The sequence below is a fragment of the Scyliorhinus torazame genome, chromosome 28, assembly GCF_047496885.1.
Source record: "Scyliorhinus torazame isolate Kashiwa2021f chromosome 28, sScyTor2.1, whole genome shotgun sequence".
Taxonomy (NCBI): domain Eukaryota; kingdom Metazoa; phylum Chordata; class Chondrichthyes; order Carcharhiniformes; family Scyliorhinidae; genus Scyliorhinus; species Scyliorhinus torazame.
Genome location: NC_092734.1, coordinates 42707740 through 42728606, shown reverse-complemented (window position 1 = coordinate 42728606; position 20867 = coordinate 42707740). Strand labels below are relative to the sequence as shown.

Sequence of the window (20867 nt, the reverse complement as noted above, 5' to 3'; positions counted from 1 at the left end):
AAAGAATTTTTTGCTATGGAGAGTGCAGCGAAGGTTTACAGGCTGATTCCTGGGATGGCGGGACTGTCATATGGAGGAGAGACTAAGTCGGTTAGGATTATACTCATTGGAGGTTAGAAGAGTGAGAGGGGATCTCATAGAAACTTAAAAATTGTAACAGGATTTGACAGGGTAGATTCAGAAAGAATGTTCCTGATGGTGGGGGAGTCCAGAACTAGGGTTCATAGTTTGAGGATAAGAGGTAAACCTTTTATAACTGAGGTGAGGAGAAATGTCTTCACCAGAGAGCGGTGAATCTGTGGAATTCATTACCACAAAGTAGTTGAGGCCCAAACGTTGTGTAATTTCAAGAAGGAATTAGATACAGCTCTTGGGGCTGAAGGGATCGAGGGAGATGGGGGGGGAGGCGGGATCAGGGTATTGAAATTGATGATCAGGCCTGATCACAATGAATGGCAGAGCAGGCTCGAAGGGCCGAATGGCCTCCTTCTGCTTCCATTTTCTATGTTTCTCTGTATGTGAGGAGTGTAATGGAATTTAATGGAGTGCAACTCCAACAACACACAAGCTCAAAACCATCCAGGACAAAGCAGCCTCACTGGATTGTTCCTCCTTTCACAAACATTCACTCCGTCCACCACCCACACGCAGTTGCAGCCGTGTGTACCATCTCCAAGATGCACAGCAGTAACTCATCAAAGTTTCTGACACAGCACCTCCCAAACCCATGACCATTACCACCCAGGACAGGGGAAGCAGATGCAGGAACATCACCTGGAGGTTCCCCTGCAAGTCAGTCACCACCCTGACTCAGAAATATATCGCTGTTCCTTCACTGTCACTGGGGCAACATCCTGGAACTCCCTCCCTAACGGCACTGTGGGTGTACCTACACCACATGGACTGCGGCAGCTTACCGCCACCTCAAGGGTAATTAAGGACGGGCAGACCTCGCCAGCAATACCCACATCCCATGAATTTATATTTAAAAAGTTAAGCTGTCTCGGTGCAGCCTGTGTGTCCTCCTCGCATCTTAAATTCCCACCCAGCTCTCTATTGCCAGAAAATGGAAGATACATCGCCCCCGACTCATTCTGTCCTGAACCTCCTCAGAACAGCAATCCAAGGCAGATTCCCATTCAGCTCCTAGCTTGTTTTTTAAAAACTGAATTGTTTTTCCACCCAGCCTCCCCAACATTCCGACTCAGGTCAGGTGGGACCCAAGCAGTGCAGCCCACCCCGGGACCTTGCTCTGAAGGGAAGCTCTGTTGGATACAGGAGGCTTCACCATCTTTATGGCCAGTTAAAGGTCCAGTGAGGCTGCCATTGCCTGGCGCTCGTGTGGCAGGAATGTTACCTGGATATTGTCCACATATTGCTGCATTTGGCCTGCTTCAGTATCTGAGGTGATGCAAACGGTGAACATTGTGCAGTCATCAGTGAACATCCCCACTTCTGACCTCATGATGGAAGGGAGGTCATTGATCAAACAGCTGAAGTGAGCTTCGCGCACAAGCAGTGGGGGAGAGAGGCCACAACCAGGGTAAGTCCACAGCCAGAGTGAGCTTTAAACTTGGGAATTTGAAACAGAGTGGGAATTTGGTTCAGAGCGGGAAGAGGTATACATAGATACATAGAAGACAGGAGCAGGAGGCCGCCTTTTGGCCTCATCACGATCATAGCTGATCATCCAACTCAATGGCCTAATCCTGCTTTCTCCCCATAACCTTTGATCCCATTCTCCCCAAGTGCTATATCCAGCCGCCTCTTGGATATATTCAATGTTTTAGCATCAACTACTTCCTGTGGTAATGAATTCCACAGGCTCACCACTCTTTGTGTGAAGAAAGGTGCTCTTTGCCTTTTCTCCTTGCTTTATAACTTTTAAATCTTCAGGGAGGGGTCTTGCCCTGCTCCAAGGCTCCAAGGGAGAGAGCTGATTGATAAGCCGTGTTGGTAAATCTTTATAACTTTCATCAATTATAGTTTGAAATAAAGGTTTCGTGGTTTATAATCTGTAAGGGTTCTAATTGGTAGTCACGAGGACAAGCAAGGAATGGACAAAGAATTGGATTTAATCTAATATCAAGCATCTTCCAAAGCATAATTGAAAACGGTAAGTCACGGCAGGAGAGCTGAAAGCCTTGGTTTGCTCCTCCTGCTCCATGTGGGAGACCAGGAACATTTCCAATGCCCAGGTTGAGCATGTGTGCAGGAAGTGTCTCCAGCTACAGCTCCTGGAAGCCCAGGTTTCGGAGCTGGAGCAGCGGCTGGAGACACTGCGGAGCATCCGCCAGTCGGAGAGTGTTGTGGACAGCACGGAGAGAGAGGTGGTCACACCACAGGCTGAGACTCTACAGGCAGGAAGGGAATGGGTGACCACCAGGCAGAGAAAGAGAGCGAGGCTGGCAGTGCATGAATCTCCGGTGGCCATTCCCCTGCAGGACAGATATACCATTTTGGATACTGTTGAGGGGAATGGCCTCTCAGGGGAAAGCAGCAACAGCCAAACTCGTTGCACCACTGTTGGTTCTGCTGCAGAGGGGAGGGGGGATAAGTGTGATAGTGCAATAGTTATAGGGGATTGTCCTGATTGTCTACGGCACTGAGGACCCGGGTTCGAATCCCTGCCCTGGGTCACTGCCCGTGTGGAGTTTGCACATTCTCCCTGTATCTGCGTGAGTTTCATCCCCACAACCCAAAGAAGTGCAGGTTAGGTGGATTGGCCACGCTAAATTGTCCCTTAATTGGAAAAGAAATAATTGGATACTCTAAATTAAAAAAAAAGGATTACTACCAGTGCCTCGTGTTAATCAGAGTAGAAATAATAGGATATATCGGATGAATACGTGGTTGAAGAGATGGTATTCTGTGGAATTCACTATCACAGAAAGTAGTTGAGGCCAAAACGTTGTGTGATTTCAAGAAGGAATTAGATACAGCTCTTGGAACCAAGGGGATCAAGGGATATGGGGGTGGGAGGGAGAAGGTGGGATCAGGGTATTCAGCATGATGACCAGCCATGATCATAATGAATGGCGGAGCATAGAACATAACAGCGCAGTACAGGCCCTTCGGCCCTCGATGTTGTGCCGACCTGTGAAACCACTCGAAAGCCCATCTACACTATTCCCTTATCGTCCATATGTCTATCCAATGACCATTTGAATGCCCTTAGTGTTGGCGAGTCCACTACTGTTGTGGCAGGGCATTCCACGCCCCTACTACTCTGAGTAAAGAACCTACCTCTGACATCTGTCTTACCATTAGCCCAGTACTCAGTCTTCCTGTTATTCCTTCCAAAATGAATCACCTCACACTTTTCTGCATTAAACTCCATTTGCCACCTCTCAGCCCAGCGCTGCAGCTTATCTATGTCCCTCTGTAACTTGTAACATCCTTCCGCACTGTCCACAACTCCACCAACTTTAGTGTCATCTGCAAATTTACTCACCCATCCTTCTACGCCCTCCTCCAGGTCATTTATAAAAATGACAAACAGCAGTGGCCCCAAAACAGATCCTTGTGGTACACCACTAGTAACTGGACTCCAGTCTGAACATTTCCCATCAACCACCACCCTTTGTCTTCCAGCTAGCCAATTTCTGATCCAAGCTACTAAATGGCCTCCTCCTGCTTCTGTTTTCTATGTGAGATGGTTGGGCTGAGGACACCAGCCTGAAGAACCTGTGCAGTGATGTCCTGGAACTGAAATGATTGAGCTCCAACCACCACAACCATCTTCCTTTGTGCCGGGTATGACTAACCAGCGGAGAGTTTACCCCGATTCCCATTGACTCCTGTTTAGCTCGGGCTCCTTGATGCCAAACTCGGTCAAATGCTGCCTTGACATCAAGGGCAGTCACTCTCACCTTTGGAGTTCAGCCCTTTAGTCCATGTTTGAACGACTGGTGTCAGGTTAACAGCCTTTAGTTCCCAGTTTTCTCTCTCTCTTGTTCGAATTTTAGTCTTACATTTGCTAACTTCCAATTGGTTTAGACTGCTCAAGAATCTCAGGAATTCTGAACTCAAAACTTCAGCTGAGACCACCGAAACCATTACCCTGGAAATCATTGGCATGCGAAGCTCTCCCTGTGGGGTGGGTGTTGCCAACTATTTTGTTGCCTCAGGCGATCAGCACAATAATTTTCTGGTTCAACATCCTCGTGGATATCAACCAAGTTTGGAGGGTGATGTCTGTAATTGTATTTCTGGGTGTTGCTCAATAATAGAGAACGCAACGGTCGTACTACGTCTTCCACATACCGTCTTCTCCAAGCAGAGTGGTCGCATCCTTATCCGACTCCCATTTTCCAGTCACAAAACAATCTCGGACACTGTTCATTGCCTGTGTAGAGAGAATAAACATTTCAGCACTAACCATTCTCCCTTAAAGGTGCATTTTCTCCTCACTTTGCACTGGTGATATATCAGCTCCTTCCAGGGCTCTGCAGAAAGAGTGGGTGTCATTGGATAGGCCTTTAAAATGGGCTAGCACAGGTGCAATGGGCCAAAAGGTCTCCCACTGTGCTGTGGCGCTATGAAACTGTTGGTTCATGTTGCATTTTCGGGTTGGGTCGATTTTTCCCCACAGTAAAAATATCTATCCACAGTCGGAAGAAATAAATCTAATAGCAGTAAACAAAGCTTTTTGTTCACTGAAGGGAAAGTTCTCACCATCTCTTTGTTCTGGCCGACCCTCCCAACTTCATCCTTTGCTCCTCAATTGTCCAGTTTGGTGCCATCTGCTGTATCCATATTCCCACCACCCTCTCAGACAGTGTTCCAAATTCCTACCACCCTCTCAGACAGCACGTTCCATATTCCCACCACCCTCTCAGACAGCACGTTCCATATTCCCACCACCCTCTCAGACAGCACGTTCCATATTCCCACCACCCTCTCAGACAGTGTTCCATATTCCCACCACCCTCTCAGACAGCACGTTCCATATTCCCACCACCCTCTCAGACAGCACGTTCCATATTCCCACCACCCTCTCAGACAGTGTTCCATATTCCCACCACCCTCTCAGACAGCACGTTCCATATTCCCACCACCCTCTCAGACAGCACGTTCCATATTCCCACCACCCTCTCAGACAGTGTTCCATATTCCCACCACCCTCTCAGACAGCACGTTCCATATTCCCACCACCCTCTCAGACAGCACGTTCCATATTCCCACCACCCTCTCAGACAGCACGTTCCATATTCCCACCACCCTCTCAGACAGCACGTTCCATATTCCCACCACCCTCTCAGACAGTGTTCCATATTCCCACCACCCTCTCAGACAGCACGTTCCATATTCCCACCACCCTCTCAGACAGCACGTTCCATATTCCCACCACCCTCTCAGGCAGCACGTTCCATATTCCCACCACCCTCTCAGACAGCACGTTCCATATTCCCACCACCCTCTCAGACAGCACGTTCCATATTCCCACCACCCTCTCAGACAGCACGTTCCATATTCCCACCACCCTCTCAGACAGTGTTCCATATTCCCACCACCCTCTCAGACAGCACGTTCCATATTCCCACCACCCTCTCAGACAGCACGTTCCATATTCCCACCACCCTCTCAGACAGCAAGTTCTATATTCCCACCACCCTCTCAGACAGCACGTTCCATATTCCCACCACCCTCTCAGACAGCACGTTCCATATTCCCACCACCCTCTCAAACTGTGTTCCATATTCCCACCACCCTCTCAAACAGAGTGTTCCAAATTCCTACCACCCTCTCAGACAGCACGTTCCATATTCCCACCACCCTCTCAGACAGCACGTTCCATATTCCCACCACCCTCTCAGACAGCACGTTCCATATTCCCACCACCCTCTCAGACAGCACGTTCCATATTCCCACCACCCTCTCAGACAGCACGTTCCATATTCCCACCACCCTCTCAGACAGTGTTCCATATTCCCACCACCCTCTCAGACAGCACGTTCCATATTCCCACCACCCTCTCAGACAGCACGTTCCATATTCCCACCACCCTCTCAGACAGCAAGTTCTATATTCCCACCACCCTCTCAGACAGCACGTTCCATATTCCCACCACCCTCTCAGACAGCACGTTCCATATTCCCACCACCCTCTCAAACAGAGTGTTCCAAATTCCTACCACCCTCTCAGACAGCACGTTCCATATTCCCACCACCCTCTCAGACAGCTCGTTCCATATTCCCACCACCCTCTCAGACAGCACGTTCCATATTCCCACCACCCTCTCAGACAGCACGTTCCATATTCCCACCACCCTCTCAGACAGAGTGTTCCATATTCCCACCACCCTCTCAGACAGCACGTTCCATATTCCCACCACCCTCTCAAACAGAGTGTTCCATATTCCCACCACCCTCTCAGACAGAGTGTTCCATATTCCCACCACCCTCTCAGACAGCACGTTCCATATTCCCACCACCCTCTCAGACAGCACGTTCCATATTCCCACCACCCTCTCAAACAGAGTGTTCCATATTCCCACCACCCTCTCAGACAGAGTGTTCCATATTCCCACCACCCTCTCAAACAGAGTGTTCCATATTCCCACCACCCTCTCAGACAGAGTGTTCCATATTCCCACCACCCTCTCAGACAGAGTGTTCCATATTCCCACCGCCCTCTCAGACAGCACGTTCCATATTCCCACCACCCTCTCAGGCAGCACGTTCCATATTCCCACCACCCTCTCAGACAGCACGTTCCATATTCCCACCACCCTCTCAGACAGCACGTTCCATATTCCTACCACCCTCTCAGACAGCACGTTCCATATTCCCACCACCCTCTCAGACAGAGAGTTCCAGATTCCCACCACCCTCTCAGGCAGTGTTCCATATTCCCACCACCCTCTCAGACAGCACGTTCCATATTCCCACCACCCTCTCAGACAGCACGTTCCATATTCCCACCACCCTCTCAGACAGCACGTTCCATATTCCCACCACCCTCTCAGACAGCAAGTTCTATATACCCACCACCCTCTCAGACAGAGTGTTCCATATACCCACCACCCTCTCAGACAGAGTGTTCCATATTCCCACCACCCTCTCAGACAGCACGTTCCATATTCCCACCACCCTCTCAGACAGAGTGTTCCATATTCCCACCACCCTCAGACAGTGTTCCATATTCCCACCACCCTCTCAGACAGCACGTTCCATATTCCCATCACCCTCTCAGACAGCATGTTCCATATTCCCACCACCCTCTCAGACAGTGTTCCATATTCCCACCACCTTCTGGGTGATAAATGTTTCCTCAGGTCCCCTCGAAACCACTCACTCCTCACCTTAAACCTGGTATCGGACACCTCTGCCCTGGGGATCTATTCTTACGATCTACCCTATATATGTGCAGGTTAGAGTGAGGTTATGGGGTTACAGGATAGGGCAGGGGAGTGGGCCTGGGTAGAGTGCTCTTTCAGAAGGTATGTGCAGACTCGATGGGCCGAATGGCCTCCTTCTGCACTGTAGGAATTATATGGGTTCTATGTCTCTCTTAACTTTGAGCAGATCAGAGTCGGGGAATTCTGCAGCGAGTAACTCACCTGCTGGCTCCCCAATGTCCATCGGCCATTGAAAGGCATTGAAATCAGGAGCGTGATGGAATATCAGCGAATTTACAGTGCAGAAGGAGGCCATTCGGCCCATCAAGTCTGCACCGGCTCTTGGAAAGAGCACCCTACCCAAGGTCAACACCTCCACCCTATCCCCATAACCCAGTAACCCCACCCAACACTAAGGTCAATTTTTGGACACTAAGGGCAATTTATCATGGCCATTCCACCTAACCTGCACATCTTTGGACTGTGGGAAGAAACCGGAGCACCCGGAGGAAACCCACGCAGACACGGGGAGGACGTGCAGACTCCGCACAGACAGTGACCCAAGCCGGAATCAAACCTGGGACCCTGGAGCTGTGAAGCAATTGTGCTAACCGCTGTGCTACCGTGCTGCCCCTAATACTCTCCATTTGCACGAAGGGTACAGCTCCAACCACATCAATAATCTCCACACCATCCAGGACAAAGCAGCCCCGTTTGACTGGCACCCCTTACACAAACATTCACTCCATCCATCACCGTTGAACAGTAACAGCCGTGTGTACCATCTACAAGATGCACTACAATAACTTACCAAGATTCTTTCGACAGCACCTTCCAAACCCACAACCACTACCATCTAGAAGGACAAGGGCAGCAGATACCTGGGAACCCCACCACCTGGAGGTTACCCTCCAAGTCACTCACCATCCTGACTGGGAAATAAATGCTGGCCTAGCCAGCGATACCCACATCTCATCAACAAATTTTTAAAAATTTAACATTTCAAGTCTAATATTCCACTCACACATTAACCCTGTCAGACCTGGGTTTTTCCAGCACCTTATTGTTATTTCCAGCATCCATAGTGGAATTATTTTATTAACACAGCAGCCTCACCTCTTCCATGTCCCAGTCGTGAGGGTTTTTCACAGGAAATATTGAGGAATCCAGACCGTTTCCCTTCTTTTTGGATTCTGTGTCAGGTCTGCTTACGTGAAAGATTCCTCCCAATATATCACCTTCCTCATCCTCATCCTTTTCTTCACTGACTAAAATAAAGATACAAAAAAGGTTGTTTTCTTTCAATTCCATGTACAGAACCCATCAGTCACACGTGTGTCAACATTGTCCCCGGCAGATTAATGATACATACAAAGAACAAAGAAATGTACAGCACAGGAACAGGCCCTTCGGCCCTCCAAGCCCGTGCCGACCATGCTGCCCGACTAAACTACAACCTTCTACACTTACTGGGTCCGTATCCCTCTATTCCCATCCTAGTCATGTAGTTGTCAAGATGCCCCTTAAATGTCACTATCGTCCCTGCTTCCACCACCTCCTCCGGCAGCGAGTCCCAGGCACCCACTACCCTCTGTGTAAAAAAACTTGCCTCGTACATCTACTCTAAACCTTGCCCCTCGCACCTTAAACCTATGTCCCCTAGTAATTGACCGCTCTACCCTGGGGAAAAGCCTCTGACTATCCACTCTGTCTATGCCCCTCATAATTTTAGTACGAAGTCTTACAACACCAGGTTAAAGTCCAACAGGTTTGTTTCGATGTCACTAGCTTTCGGAGCGCTGCTCCTTCCAGGGGCCTTCTGGGAGGTGAGTAGTGTATTTAAAAGCCTTACCTTTACAGGAGCAGCCCTTTAGATTTCGGCGGCAGCGGTGCGCAGGGGCCTTCTTGGAGGTGAGTAGTGAATTTAAAAGCACTTACCTTTGCAGGAGCAGCCCTTTGGATTTCGGCGGCAGCGGTGCGCAGGGGCCTTCTGGGAGGTGAGTAGTGTATTTAAAAGCCTTACCTTTACAGGAGCAGCCCTTTAGATTTCGGCGGCAGCGGTGCGCAGGGGCCTTCTTGGAGGTGAGTAGTGAATTTAAAAGCACTTACCTTTGCAGGAGCAGCCCTTTGGATTTCGGCGGGAACCGGAAGTTCGACCTCTGGCAAGTGCCCCCCCCCCCCCCCCCAATAAATTCTGGTGGAGAGGAAACCCGAGACACTACACGTGTAGTGTCTCCCACCCGCCCTCCTCCTCTAACCTAATAATAAGACCCATTGGTGTAAGGTAAGTGCCATATTATATTATTATATTATTAGCATTGTGCAGGTCAAGGATTGGAGGTGGAGGAGCAGTCTCTGTCAGCGAGGGAACCTGAGAACATCTCAGAAGGTAAGCAAGTGATTTTTACTTTTATACCTGTTTTTCAAATTGTGTGTGTCGGGGGGAAACTGAAGTGACATCACAGAAAAGCTGTGACCTGAGTGGCTGGTTGGGATTCTAACCTAAATTTTTTTGAGTATTTGGGATCTAATTAAACATAATAACTTAATTATAATTTAGAGGATATCTAAGCCAGAGATCGGAGAATATTATAGTTAGCTATCGCATTTTTATTAGAAATCTAGTGCTAGGAAACAGATAGTTGACAGTAACTTTGAAATTTAAAAAAGTATTAAAAAAAAAAAAAGACAAATTTTAATTTTAATTAATTGACGCAATGTCAGTTAGAGGGGTGCTGTGCTCTGACTGTGAGATGTGGCAGGTCCGGGAGGCTTCCAGTGTCCCGGATGGCTTCATCTGCAGAAAGTGCACCCAACTGCAGCTCCTCACAGACCGCATGGTTCGGTTGGAGCAGCAATTGGATGCACTTAGGAGCATGCAGGTGGCGGAAAGCGTCATAGATCGCAGTTATGTAAGTGTGGTCACACCCAAGGTGCAGGCAGAGAAATGGGTGACCACCAGAAAGGGCAGGCAGTCAGTGCAGGAATCCCCTGTGGTTGTCCCCCTCTCGAACAGATATACCCCTTTGGATACTGTGGGGGGGGATAGCCTATCAGGGGAAAACAGCAGCAGCCAGAGCAGTGGCACCACGGCTGGCTCTGATGTTCAGAAGGGAGGGTCAAAGCGCAGAAGAGTAATAGTTATAGGGGACTCTATAGTCAGGGGCACAGATAGGCGCTTCTGTGGACGTGAAAGAGACTCCAGGATGGTATGTTGCCTCCCTGGTGCCAGGGTCCAGGATGTCTCCGAACGGGTAGAGGGAATCCTGAAGGGGGAGGGCAAACAGGCAGAGGTCGTTGTACATATTGGTACTAACGACATAGGCAGGAAGGGGCATGAGGTCCTGCAGCAGGAGTTCAGGGAGCTAGGCAGAAAGTTAAAAGACAGGACCTCGAGGGTTGTAATCTCGGGATTACTCCCTGTGCCACGTGCCAGTGAGGCTAGAAATAGGAAGATAGAGCAGACAAACACGTGGCTAAACAGCTGGTGTAGGAGGGAGGGTTTCTGTTATCTGGACCACTGGGAGCTCTTCCGGGGCAGGTGTGACCTGTATAAGATGGACGGGTTGCATCTAAACCGGAGAGGCATAAATATCCTGGCCGCGAGGTTTGCTAGTGTCACACGGGAGGGTTTAAACTAGTATGGCAGGGGGGTGGGCACGGGAGCAATAGGTCAGAAGGTGAGAGCATTGAGGGAGAACTAGGGAATAGGGACAGTGTGGCTCTGAGGCAGCGCAGACGGGGAGAAGTTGCTGAACACAGCGGGTCTGGTGGCCTGAAGTGCATATGTTTTAATGCAAGGAGCATTAAGGGTAAGGCAGACGAACTTAGAGCTTGGATTACTACTTGGAACTATGATGTTGTTGCCATTACAGAGACCTGGTTGAGGGAAGGGCAGGATTGGCAGCTAAACGTTCCAGGATTTAGATGTTTCAGGCGGGATAGAGGGGGATGTAAAAGGGGAGGCGGAGTTGCGCTACTTGTTCAGGAGAGTATCACAGCTATACAGCGAGAGGACACCTCAGAGGGCAGTGAGGCTATATGGGTAGAGATCAGGAATAAGAAGGGTGCAGTCACAATGTTGGGGGTATACTACAGGCCTCCCAACAGCCAGCGGGAGATAGAGGAGCAGATAGGTAGACAGATTTTGGAAAAGAGTAAAAACAACAGGGTTGTGGTGATGGGAGACTTCAACTTCCCCAATATTGACTGGGACTCACTTAGTGCCAGGGGCTTAGACGGGGCAGAGTTTGTAAGGAGCATCCAGGAGGGCTTCTTAAAACAATATGTAAACAGTCCAACTAGGGAAGGGGCGGTACTGGACCTGGTATTGGGGAATGAGCCCGGCCAGGTGGTAGATGTTTCAGTAGGGGAGCATTTCGGTAACAGTGACCACAATTCAGTAAGTTTTAAAGTACTGGTGGACAAGGATAAGAGTGGTCCGAGGATGAATGTGCTAAATTGGGGGAAGGCTAATTATAACAATATTAGGCGGGAACTGAAGAACATAGATTGGGGGCGGATGTTTGAGGGCAAATCAACATCTGACATGTGGGAGGCTTTCAAGTGTCAGTTGAAAGGAATACAGGACAGGCATGTTCCTGTGAGGAAGAAAGATAAATACGGCAATTTTCGGGAACCTTGGATGACGAGTGATATTGTAGGCCTCGTCAAAAAGAAAAAGGAGGCATTTGTCAGGGCTAAAAGGCTGGGAACAGACGAAGCCTGTGTGGCATATAAGGAAAGTAGGAAGGAACTTAAGCAAGGAGTCAGGAGGGCTAGAAGGGGTCATGAAAAGGCATTGGCAAATAGGGTTAAGGAAAATCCCAAGGCTTTTTACACTTACATAAAAAGTAAGAGGGTAGCCAGGGAAAGGGTTGGCCCACTGAAGGATAGGCAAGGGAATCTATGTGTGGAGCCAGAGGAAATGGGCGAGGTACTAAATGAATACTTTGCATCAGTATTCACCAAAGAGAAGGAATTGGTAGATGTTGAGTCTGGAGAAGGGGGTGTAGATAGCCTGGGTCACATTGTGATCCAAAAAGACGAGGTGTTGGGTGTCTTAAAAAATATTAAGGTAGATAAGTCCCCAGGGCCGGATGGGATCTACCCCAGAATACTGAAGGAGGCTGGAGAGGAAATTGCTGAGGCCTTGACAGAAATCTTTGGATCCTCGCTGTCTTCAGGGGATGTCCCGGAGGACTGGAGAATAGCCAATGTTGTTCCTCTGTTTAAGAAGGGTGGCAGGGATAATCCCGGGAACTACAGGCCGGTGAGCCTTACTTCAGTGGTAGGGAAATTACTGGAGAGAATTCTTCGAGACAGGATCTACTCCCATTTGGAAGCAAATGGACGTATTAGTGAGAGGCAGCACGGTTTTGTGAAGGGGAGGTCGTGTCTCACTAACTTGATCGAGTTTTTCGAGGAGGTCACTAAGATGATTGATGCAGGTAGGGCAGTAGATGTTGTCTATATGGACTTCAGTAAGGCCTTTGACAAGGTCCCTCATGGTAGACTAGTACAAAAGGTGAAGTCACACGGGATCAGGGGTGAACTGGCAAGGTGGATACAGAACTGGCTAGGCCATAGAAGGCAGAGGGTAGCAATGGAGGGATGCTTTTCTAATTGGCGGGCTGTGACCAGTGGTGTTCCACAGGGATCAGTGCTGGGACCTTTGCTCTTTGTAGTATATATAAATGATTTGGAGGAAAATGTAACTGGTCTGATTAGTAAGTTTGCAGACGACACAAAGGTTGGTGGAATTGCGGATAGCGATGAGGACTGTCTGAGGATACAGCAGGATTTAGATTGTCTGGAGACTTGGGCGGAGAGATGGCAGATGGAGTTTAACCTGGACAAATGTGAGGTAATGCATTTTGGAAGGGCTAATGCAGGTAGGGAATATACAGTGAATGGTAGAACCCTCAAGAGTATTGAAAGTCAAAGAGATCTCGGAGTACAGGTCCACAGATCACTGAAAGGGGCTACACAGGTGGAGAAGGTAGTCAAGAAGGCATACGGCATGCTTGCCTTCATTGGCCGGGGCATTGAGTATAAGAATTGGCAAGTCATGTTGCAGCTGTATAGAACCTTAGTTAGGCCACACTTGGAGTATAGTGTTCAATTCTGGTCGCCACACTACCAGAAGGATGTGGAGGCTTTAGAGAGGGTGCAGAAGAGATTTACCAGAATGTTGCCTGGTATGGAGGGCATAAGCTATGAGGAGCGATTGAATAAACTCTGTTTGTTCTCACTGGAACGAAGGAGGTTGAGGGGCGACCTGATAGAGGTATACAAAATTATGAGGGGCATAGACAGAGTGGATAGTCAGAGGCTTTTCCCCAGGGTAGAGGGGTCAATTACTAGGGGGCATAGGTTTAAGGTGAGAGGGGCAAAGTTTAGAGTAGATGTACGAGGCAAGTTTTTTACGCAGAGGGTAGTGGGTGCCTGGAACTCACTACCGGAGGAGGTAGTGGAGGCAGGGACGATAGGGACATTTAAGGGGCATCTTGACAAATATATGAATAGGATGGGAATAGAAGGATACGGACCCAGGAAGTGTAGAAGATTGTAGTTTAGTCGGGCAGTATGGTCGGCACGGGCTTGGAGGGCCGAAGGGCCTGTTCCTGTGCTGTACATTTCTTTGTTCTTTGTTCTTTGTTCCTCAGGTCCACCTCATAATTTTGTATACCTCTATCAGGTCTCCCCTCAACCTCCTTCGTTCCAGTGAGAACAAACCGAGTTTATTCAACCGCTCCTCATAGCTAATGCCCTCCATACCAGGTAATATCCTGGTAAATCTCTTCTGCACCCTCTCTAAAGCCTCCACATCCTTCTGGTAGTGTGGCGACCAGAATTGAACACTATACTCCAAGTGTGGCCTAACTAAGGTTCTATACAGCTGCAACATGACTTGCCAATTCTATACTCAATGCCCCGGCCAATGAAGGCAAGCATGCCGTATGCCTTCTTGACTACCTTCGCCACCTGTGTTGCCACTTTCAGTAACCTGTGGACCTGTACACCTAGATCTCTCTGACTTTCAATACTCTTGAGGGTTCTACCATTCACTGTATAGCCAGGAGGAAGCTGGCTATTCACCTTGGTTCCATAATCCATACAATCCCTGTCCAGCAGATGTGTGGTTGATGCCCCCACCTTTTACTTGGGATCACAGACCGGTTAAACACAGCAGGAACCTATTTGGCACTTTGTAACTCTGCAAGAATTCAGCTAGTCACATTACCAGCCTTTTCTCCGGGACCCTGCATGCTTTTCTCTCTCTGGGTGATTCAATTCCTTCTGAAAGCCCGGATTGTATCCGCCTCCACCCCACTCTCTGGGAAATGCGCCAAAATACAGTCTCAAGCTAGAGCCTGGGTTGATTCACTCCAAGACCCCTGTGTGAAATGAAGTTTGTGCTGCAGCCAAGGGCTCGACTCTGTCACAGGCAATTGTCCTCCCCTGGGCCTTCCCTCAGAGAAAACAGAACGAGGACCGAGGAAGGGTGCTAACTGTGCTAACCCCTAACAGAACGAGGACCGAGGAAGGGTGCTAACTGTGCTAACCCCTAACAGAACGAGGACCGAGGAAGGGTGCTAACTGTGCTAACCCCTAACAGAACGAGGACCGAGGAAGGGTGCTAACTGTGCTAACCCCTAACAGAACGAGGACCGAGGAAGGGTGCTAACTGTGCTAACCCCTCTGTGGTTACTGACGACGGTAAAGGCTTCAATTCCTCCATTTGTTTGAAACAAGATGAGAAAAGCTGGAGCTCTTACAGTGAGAGCAGAGAATATTAGCGGGAGACATTTAAAATCATGAAGGATTTAAACAGGGTGAACAAAGAGACACTTTTTTTTTTTAAATTGCCGAAGGATTGATAAGCAAAGGGCACAGAATTAAGGTGTCTGGAAAATTAAGAGCTACGAGAAAGATATGTTTCATGTAAAATGCGATTAGAGTTTGGAATGCGCTGCCAGACAGGATGGTGCAAACAGATTCAATCACAGCTTCCAGAGAGGAACTGGGTAAATATTTGACAGTTAAAAATTGAATAAAATAGAGGAAAGAGCCAATTGGCTTGATCATCACGGTAGCACAGTGGTTAGCACTGTTGCTTCACAGCTTCAGGCTCCCAGGTTCAATTCCCGGCTTAGGTCACTGTCTGTGTGGAGTCTGCACGTTCTCCCAGTGTCTGCATGGGTTTCCTCCGGGCGCTCCGGTTGTCTCCCACAAGTCCCGAAAGACGTGCTTGTTAGACGAATTGGACATTCTGAATTCTCTCTCAGTGTACCCGAACAGGCGCCGGAATGTGGCGACTAGCTTTTTATTATTATTTAAAATATTCTATATGCCTTAACCAGCCTCTGCCCTGCTACTCTCGTGAATCTGTGAACACGCACTCCAAGGTCCCTCTCTTCCTTTACACTTCCAGTATCCTACCACTTGCTGTGAATTCCCGAGGCTTCTCGTCCACCCCAGATGCATTGCCTAATCCGAATTAAATTCCATTTGCCACTTTTTCTGCCCACTTAACCTGTCCATTGATGCTCTGCATTCATCTTCACCATCAACACACGGCCATAAGAACATAAGAATTAGGAGCAGGAGTAGGCCATCTGGCCCCTCGAGCCTGCTCCACCATTCAATGAGATCATGGCTGATCTTTTGTGGACTCAGCTCCACTCTCCGGCCCGAACACCATAACCTTAATCCCTTTATTCTTCAAAAAACTATCTTTATCTTAAAAACATTTAATGAAGGAGCCTCTACTGCTTCACTGGGCGCAAGGAATTCTATAGATTCACAACCCTTTGGGTGAAGAAGTTCCTCCTAAACTCAGTCCTAAAACTACTTCCCCTTATTTTGAGGCCATGTCCCCTAGTTCTGCTTTCACCCGCCAGTGGAAACAACCTGCCCGCATCTATCCTATCTATTCCCTTCATAATCTTATATGTTTCTATAAGATCCCCCCTCATCCTTCTAAATTCCAACGAGTACAGTCCCAGTCTACTCAACATATCCTCGTAATCCAACCCCTTCAGCTCTGGGATTAACCTAGTGAATCTCCTCTGCACACCCTCCAGTGCCAGTACGTCCTTTCTCAGGTAAGGAGACCAAAACTGAACACAATACTCCAGGTGTGGCCTCACTAACACCTTATACAATTGCAGCATAACCTCCCTAGTCTTAAACTCCATCCCTCTAGCAATGAAGGACAAAATTCCATTCAACTACTTAATCACCTGTTGCACCTGTAAACCAACTTTTTGCGACTCATGCACTAGCACACCCAGGTCTCTCTGCATAGCTGCATGTTTTAATATTTTATAATTTAAATAATAATCCCTTTTGCTGTTATTCCTACCAAAATGGATAACCTCACATTTGTCAACATTGTATTCCATCTGCCAGACCCTAGCCCATTCACTTAGCCTATCCAAATCCCTCTGCAGACTTCCAGTATCCTCTGCACTTTTTGCTTTACCACTTATCTTAGTGTCGTCTGCAAATTTGGACACATTGCTCTTGGTCCCCAACTCCAAATCATCTATGTAAATTGTGAACAATTGTGGGCCCAACACTGATCCCTGAGGGACACCACTAGCTACTGATTGCCAACCAGAGAAACACCCATTAATCCCCACTCTTTGCTTTATATTAATTAACCAATCCTCTATCCATGCTACTACTTTCCCCGTAGTGCCATGCATCTTTATCTTATGCAGCAACCTTTTGTGTGGCACCTTGTCAAAGGCTTTCTGGAAATCCAGATATACTACATCCATTGGCTCCCTGTTATCTACCGCACTGGTAATGTCCTCAAAAAATTCCACTAAATTAATTCGGCACGACCTGCCCTTTATGAACCCATGCTGCGTCTGCCCAATGGGACAATTTCCATCCAGATGCCTCGCTATTTCTTCCTTTATGATAGATTCCAGCATCTTTCCTACTACCGAAGTTAAGCTCACTGGCCTATAATTACCCGCTTTCTGCCTACCTCCTTTTTTAAACAGCGGTGTCACGTTTGCTAATTTCCAATCCGCCTGGGGCCAACCCAGAGTCGAGTGCATTTTGGTAAATTATCACTAGTGCATTTGCAATTTCCCTAGCCATCTCTTTTAGCACTCTGGGATGCATTCCATCAGGGCCAGGAGACTTGTCTACCTTTAGCCCCATTAGCTTGCCCATCACTACCTCCTTGGTGATGACAATCCTCTCAAGGTCCTCACCTGTCATAGCCTCATTTCCATCAGTCACTGGCATGTTATTTGTGTCTTCCACTGTGAAGACCGACCCAAAAAACCTGTTCAGTTCCTCAGCCATTTCCTCATCTCCCATTATTGTGGCTCAGAAGGGAAGGGGGAGGAGCAGGAGAGCAATAGTTATTGGGGACTCGATAGTTAGAGGGACAGATAGACGGTTCTGTGGCAGCGAAAAGAGACTCTCGGATGGTATGTTGCCTCCCGGGTGCCAGGGTCCATGACGTCTCGGACCGTGTTTTCAGAATCCTTAAAGGGGAGGGGGAGCAGTCACAAGTTGTGGTACCGTCATGCGAGAGTGCCTTTAAGAACTGGATGTTTAAGCAATGTACCTTTAAGAAAACAGTGATGTCATAGAGTGGGTGGAACTCAGCTCAGTTCAGCCATTTTGCAGTTGGGTTTTTGCAGGTTTTTAGTTTCAGTTTAAAAAGCAGTGGGTGGGTGTCTGTGTGTGTCCAGAGAGCTGCAAGATGCTGGAGCTGAAATCAACCATTCTACAGAAAATATATATATCCTATAACCTGATGTGATACTATTTAAAGGTGTTAAATCTCTTGGAAGTTTGAAGGAACAGTTTAAGGAATTATTTACTGTTGCAATATTTTCTGAGTTATCTTTGAAGTAAGGGGTGTTAAGAGATCCAATGTTTATTTAAGATGTTAAGTTGAGTTCATGGAATAAACAGTGTTTTGTGTTTAAAAACCCACGTCTCCATAATTGTAATCCCACACCTAGGGAAAAAGCCATGTGCTACGAAAAGCAACAAATACATTAAAGGGGAAGGTTGGTTGAACTCCATGATACATTTTGGGGTTCTGAAAACGCCTCACCTATAACAATTGGGGGCTCGCGGGGGATAAAAATCTATCTATTTAATTGTCTTTTGTGAACTTAAAGACAGTGAAGGATTCTTGCTTTTCCGGTATGGTATTTTAGTTTAAGTGGGGAGTGTATTGTGAGCAATGGCTCTTTCAGAGGCTCAGAGGTTTTTGGGGGTGGAGAATGTCACACGTAGTACTTTACGGACAGAAACGAAACGCAGACTGTTAGATTTGGCAAGAACATTGCAGTTAACATTACCTGACAAAACGCGAAAAGATGAGGTAATTATGGCGGTGGTTAAGCATTTAAAGTTGCCTGAGATAGAGTTTGACTCATTGGAAATGGCAAAAATTCAGTTGCAAATTAAGCAAATGGAACATCAGAAAGAATTAAAACGGCTGGCATACGAGAGTGAGAGGAAAGAGAAAGAGAGAGAGAGGAAAAAGAAAGAGAGAGAGAGGAAAAAGAAAAGGAAAGAGAAGAAAGGAGAAAAGAAAGAATAGCCCTAGCAGAACAAAAAGAAAGGGAGATACAGATCAGGAAAAAAGATAAAGAGAGGGAGTTTGAACTTCAGAAAATGGCCATGAAACATGACAATCAGTTAAAATTGGCAGACGTAAAGGGAAACGTACAGTTTTAGAACATAGAACATAGAACGATACAGCGCAGTACAGGCCCTTCGGCCCACGATGTTGCACCGAAACAAAAGCCATCTAACCTACACTATGCCATTATCATCCATATGTTTATCCAATAAACTTTTAAATGCCCTCAATGTTGGCGAGTTCACTACTGTAGCAGGTAGGGCATTCCACGGCCTCACCACTCTTTGCGTAAAGAACCTACCTCTGACCTCTGTCCTATATCTATTACCCCTCAGTTTAAAGCTATGTCCCCTCGTGCCAGCCATTTCCATCCGCGGGAGAAGGCTCTCACTGTCCACCCTATCTAACCCCCTGATCATTTTATATGCCTCTATTAAGTCTCCTCTTAACCTTCTTCTCTCCAACGAAAACAACCTCAAGTCCATCAGCCTTTCCTCATAAGATTTTCCCTCCATACCAGGCAACATCCTGGTAAATCTCCTCTGCACCCGCTCCAAAGCTTCCACGTCCTTCCTATAATGCGGTGACCAGAACTGTGCGCAATACTCCAAATGCGGCCGTACCAGAGTTCTGTACAGCTGCAACATGACCTCCTGACTCCGGAACTCAATCCCTCTACCAATAAAGGCCAACACTCCATAGGCCTTCTTCACAACCCTATCAACCTGGGTGGCAACTTTCAGGGATCTATGTACATGGACACCTAGATCCCTCTGCTCATCCACACTTCCAAGAACTTTACCATTAGCCAAATATTCCGCATTCCTGTTATTCCTTCCAAAGTGAATCACCTCACATTTCTCTACATTAAACTCCATTTGCCACCTCTCAGCCCAGCTCTGCAGCTTATCTATATCCCTCTGTAACCTGCTACATCCTTCCACACTATCGACAACACCACCGACTTTAGTATCGTCTGCAAATTTACTCACCCACCCTTCTGCGCCTTTCTCTAGGTCATTGATAAAAATGACAAACAGCAACGGCCCCAGAACAGATCCTTGTGGCACTCCACTTGTAACTGAACTCCATTCTGAACATTTCCCATCAACCACCACCCTCTGTCTTCTTTCAGCTAGCCAATTTCTGATCCACATCTCTAAATCACCCTCAATCCCCAGCCTCCGTATTTTCTGCAATAGCCTACAGTGGGGAACCTTATCAAACGCTTTGCTGAAATCCATATACACCACATCAACTGCTCTACCCTCGTCTACCTGTTCAGTCACCTTCTCAAAGAACTCGATAAGGTTTGTGAGGCATGACCTACCCTTCACAAAGCCATGCTGACTATCCCTGATCATATTATTCCTATCTAGATGATTATAAATCTTGTCTCTTATAATCCCCTCCAAGACTTTACCCACTACAGACGTGAGGCTCACCGGTCTATAGTTGCCGGGGTTGTCTCTGCTCCCCTTTTTGAACAAAGGGACCACATTTGCTGTCCTCCAGTCCTGTGGCACTATTCCTGTAGCCAATGATGACATAAAAATCAAAGCCAAAGGTCCAGCAATCTCTTCCCTGGCCTCCCAGAGAATCCTAGGATAAATCCCATTAGGTCCCGGGGACTTATCTATTTTCAGCCTGTCCAGAATTGCCAACACCTCTTCCCTACGTACCTCAATGCCATCTATTCTATTAGCCTGCGTCTCAGCATTCTCCTCCACAACATTATCTTTTTCCTGAGTGAATACTGACGAAAAATATTCATTTACTACCTCGCCTATCTCTTCAGACTCCACACACAACTTCCCATCCCTGTCCTTGACTGGTCCTACTCTTTCCCTAGTCATTCGCTTATTCCTGACATACCTATAGAAAGTTTTG

At 47.6% G+C, this 20867-nt stretch overlaps 1 protein-coding gene across 3 annotated transcripts in view; it reads right to left on the bottom strand.

Moving 5' to 3' along the window:
* Positions 1–20867, bottom strand: part of LOC140403425 (ribosome biogenesis protein BMS1 homolog) — a 246155-nt gene that overhangs the window by 128270 nt on the left and 97018 nt on the right. For all 3 annotated transcript variants that reach the window (XM_072491337.1, XM_072491339.1, XM_072491338.1), the window contains exons 12-13: positions 8459–8610; positions 4267–4348 (exon numbers count right to left, since the gene is read on the bottom strand). In XM_072491337.1, the coding sequence (XP_072347438.1) occupies positions 4267–4348; positions 8459–8610 (234 nt within the window). The remainder of the gene's footprint in view (positions 1–4266; positions 4349–8458; positions 8611–20867) is intronic.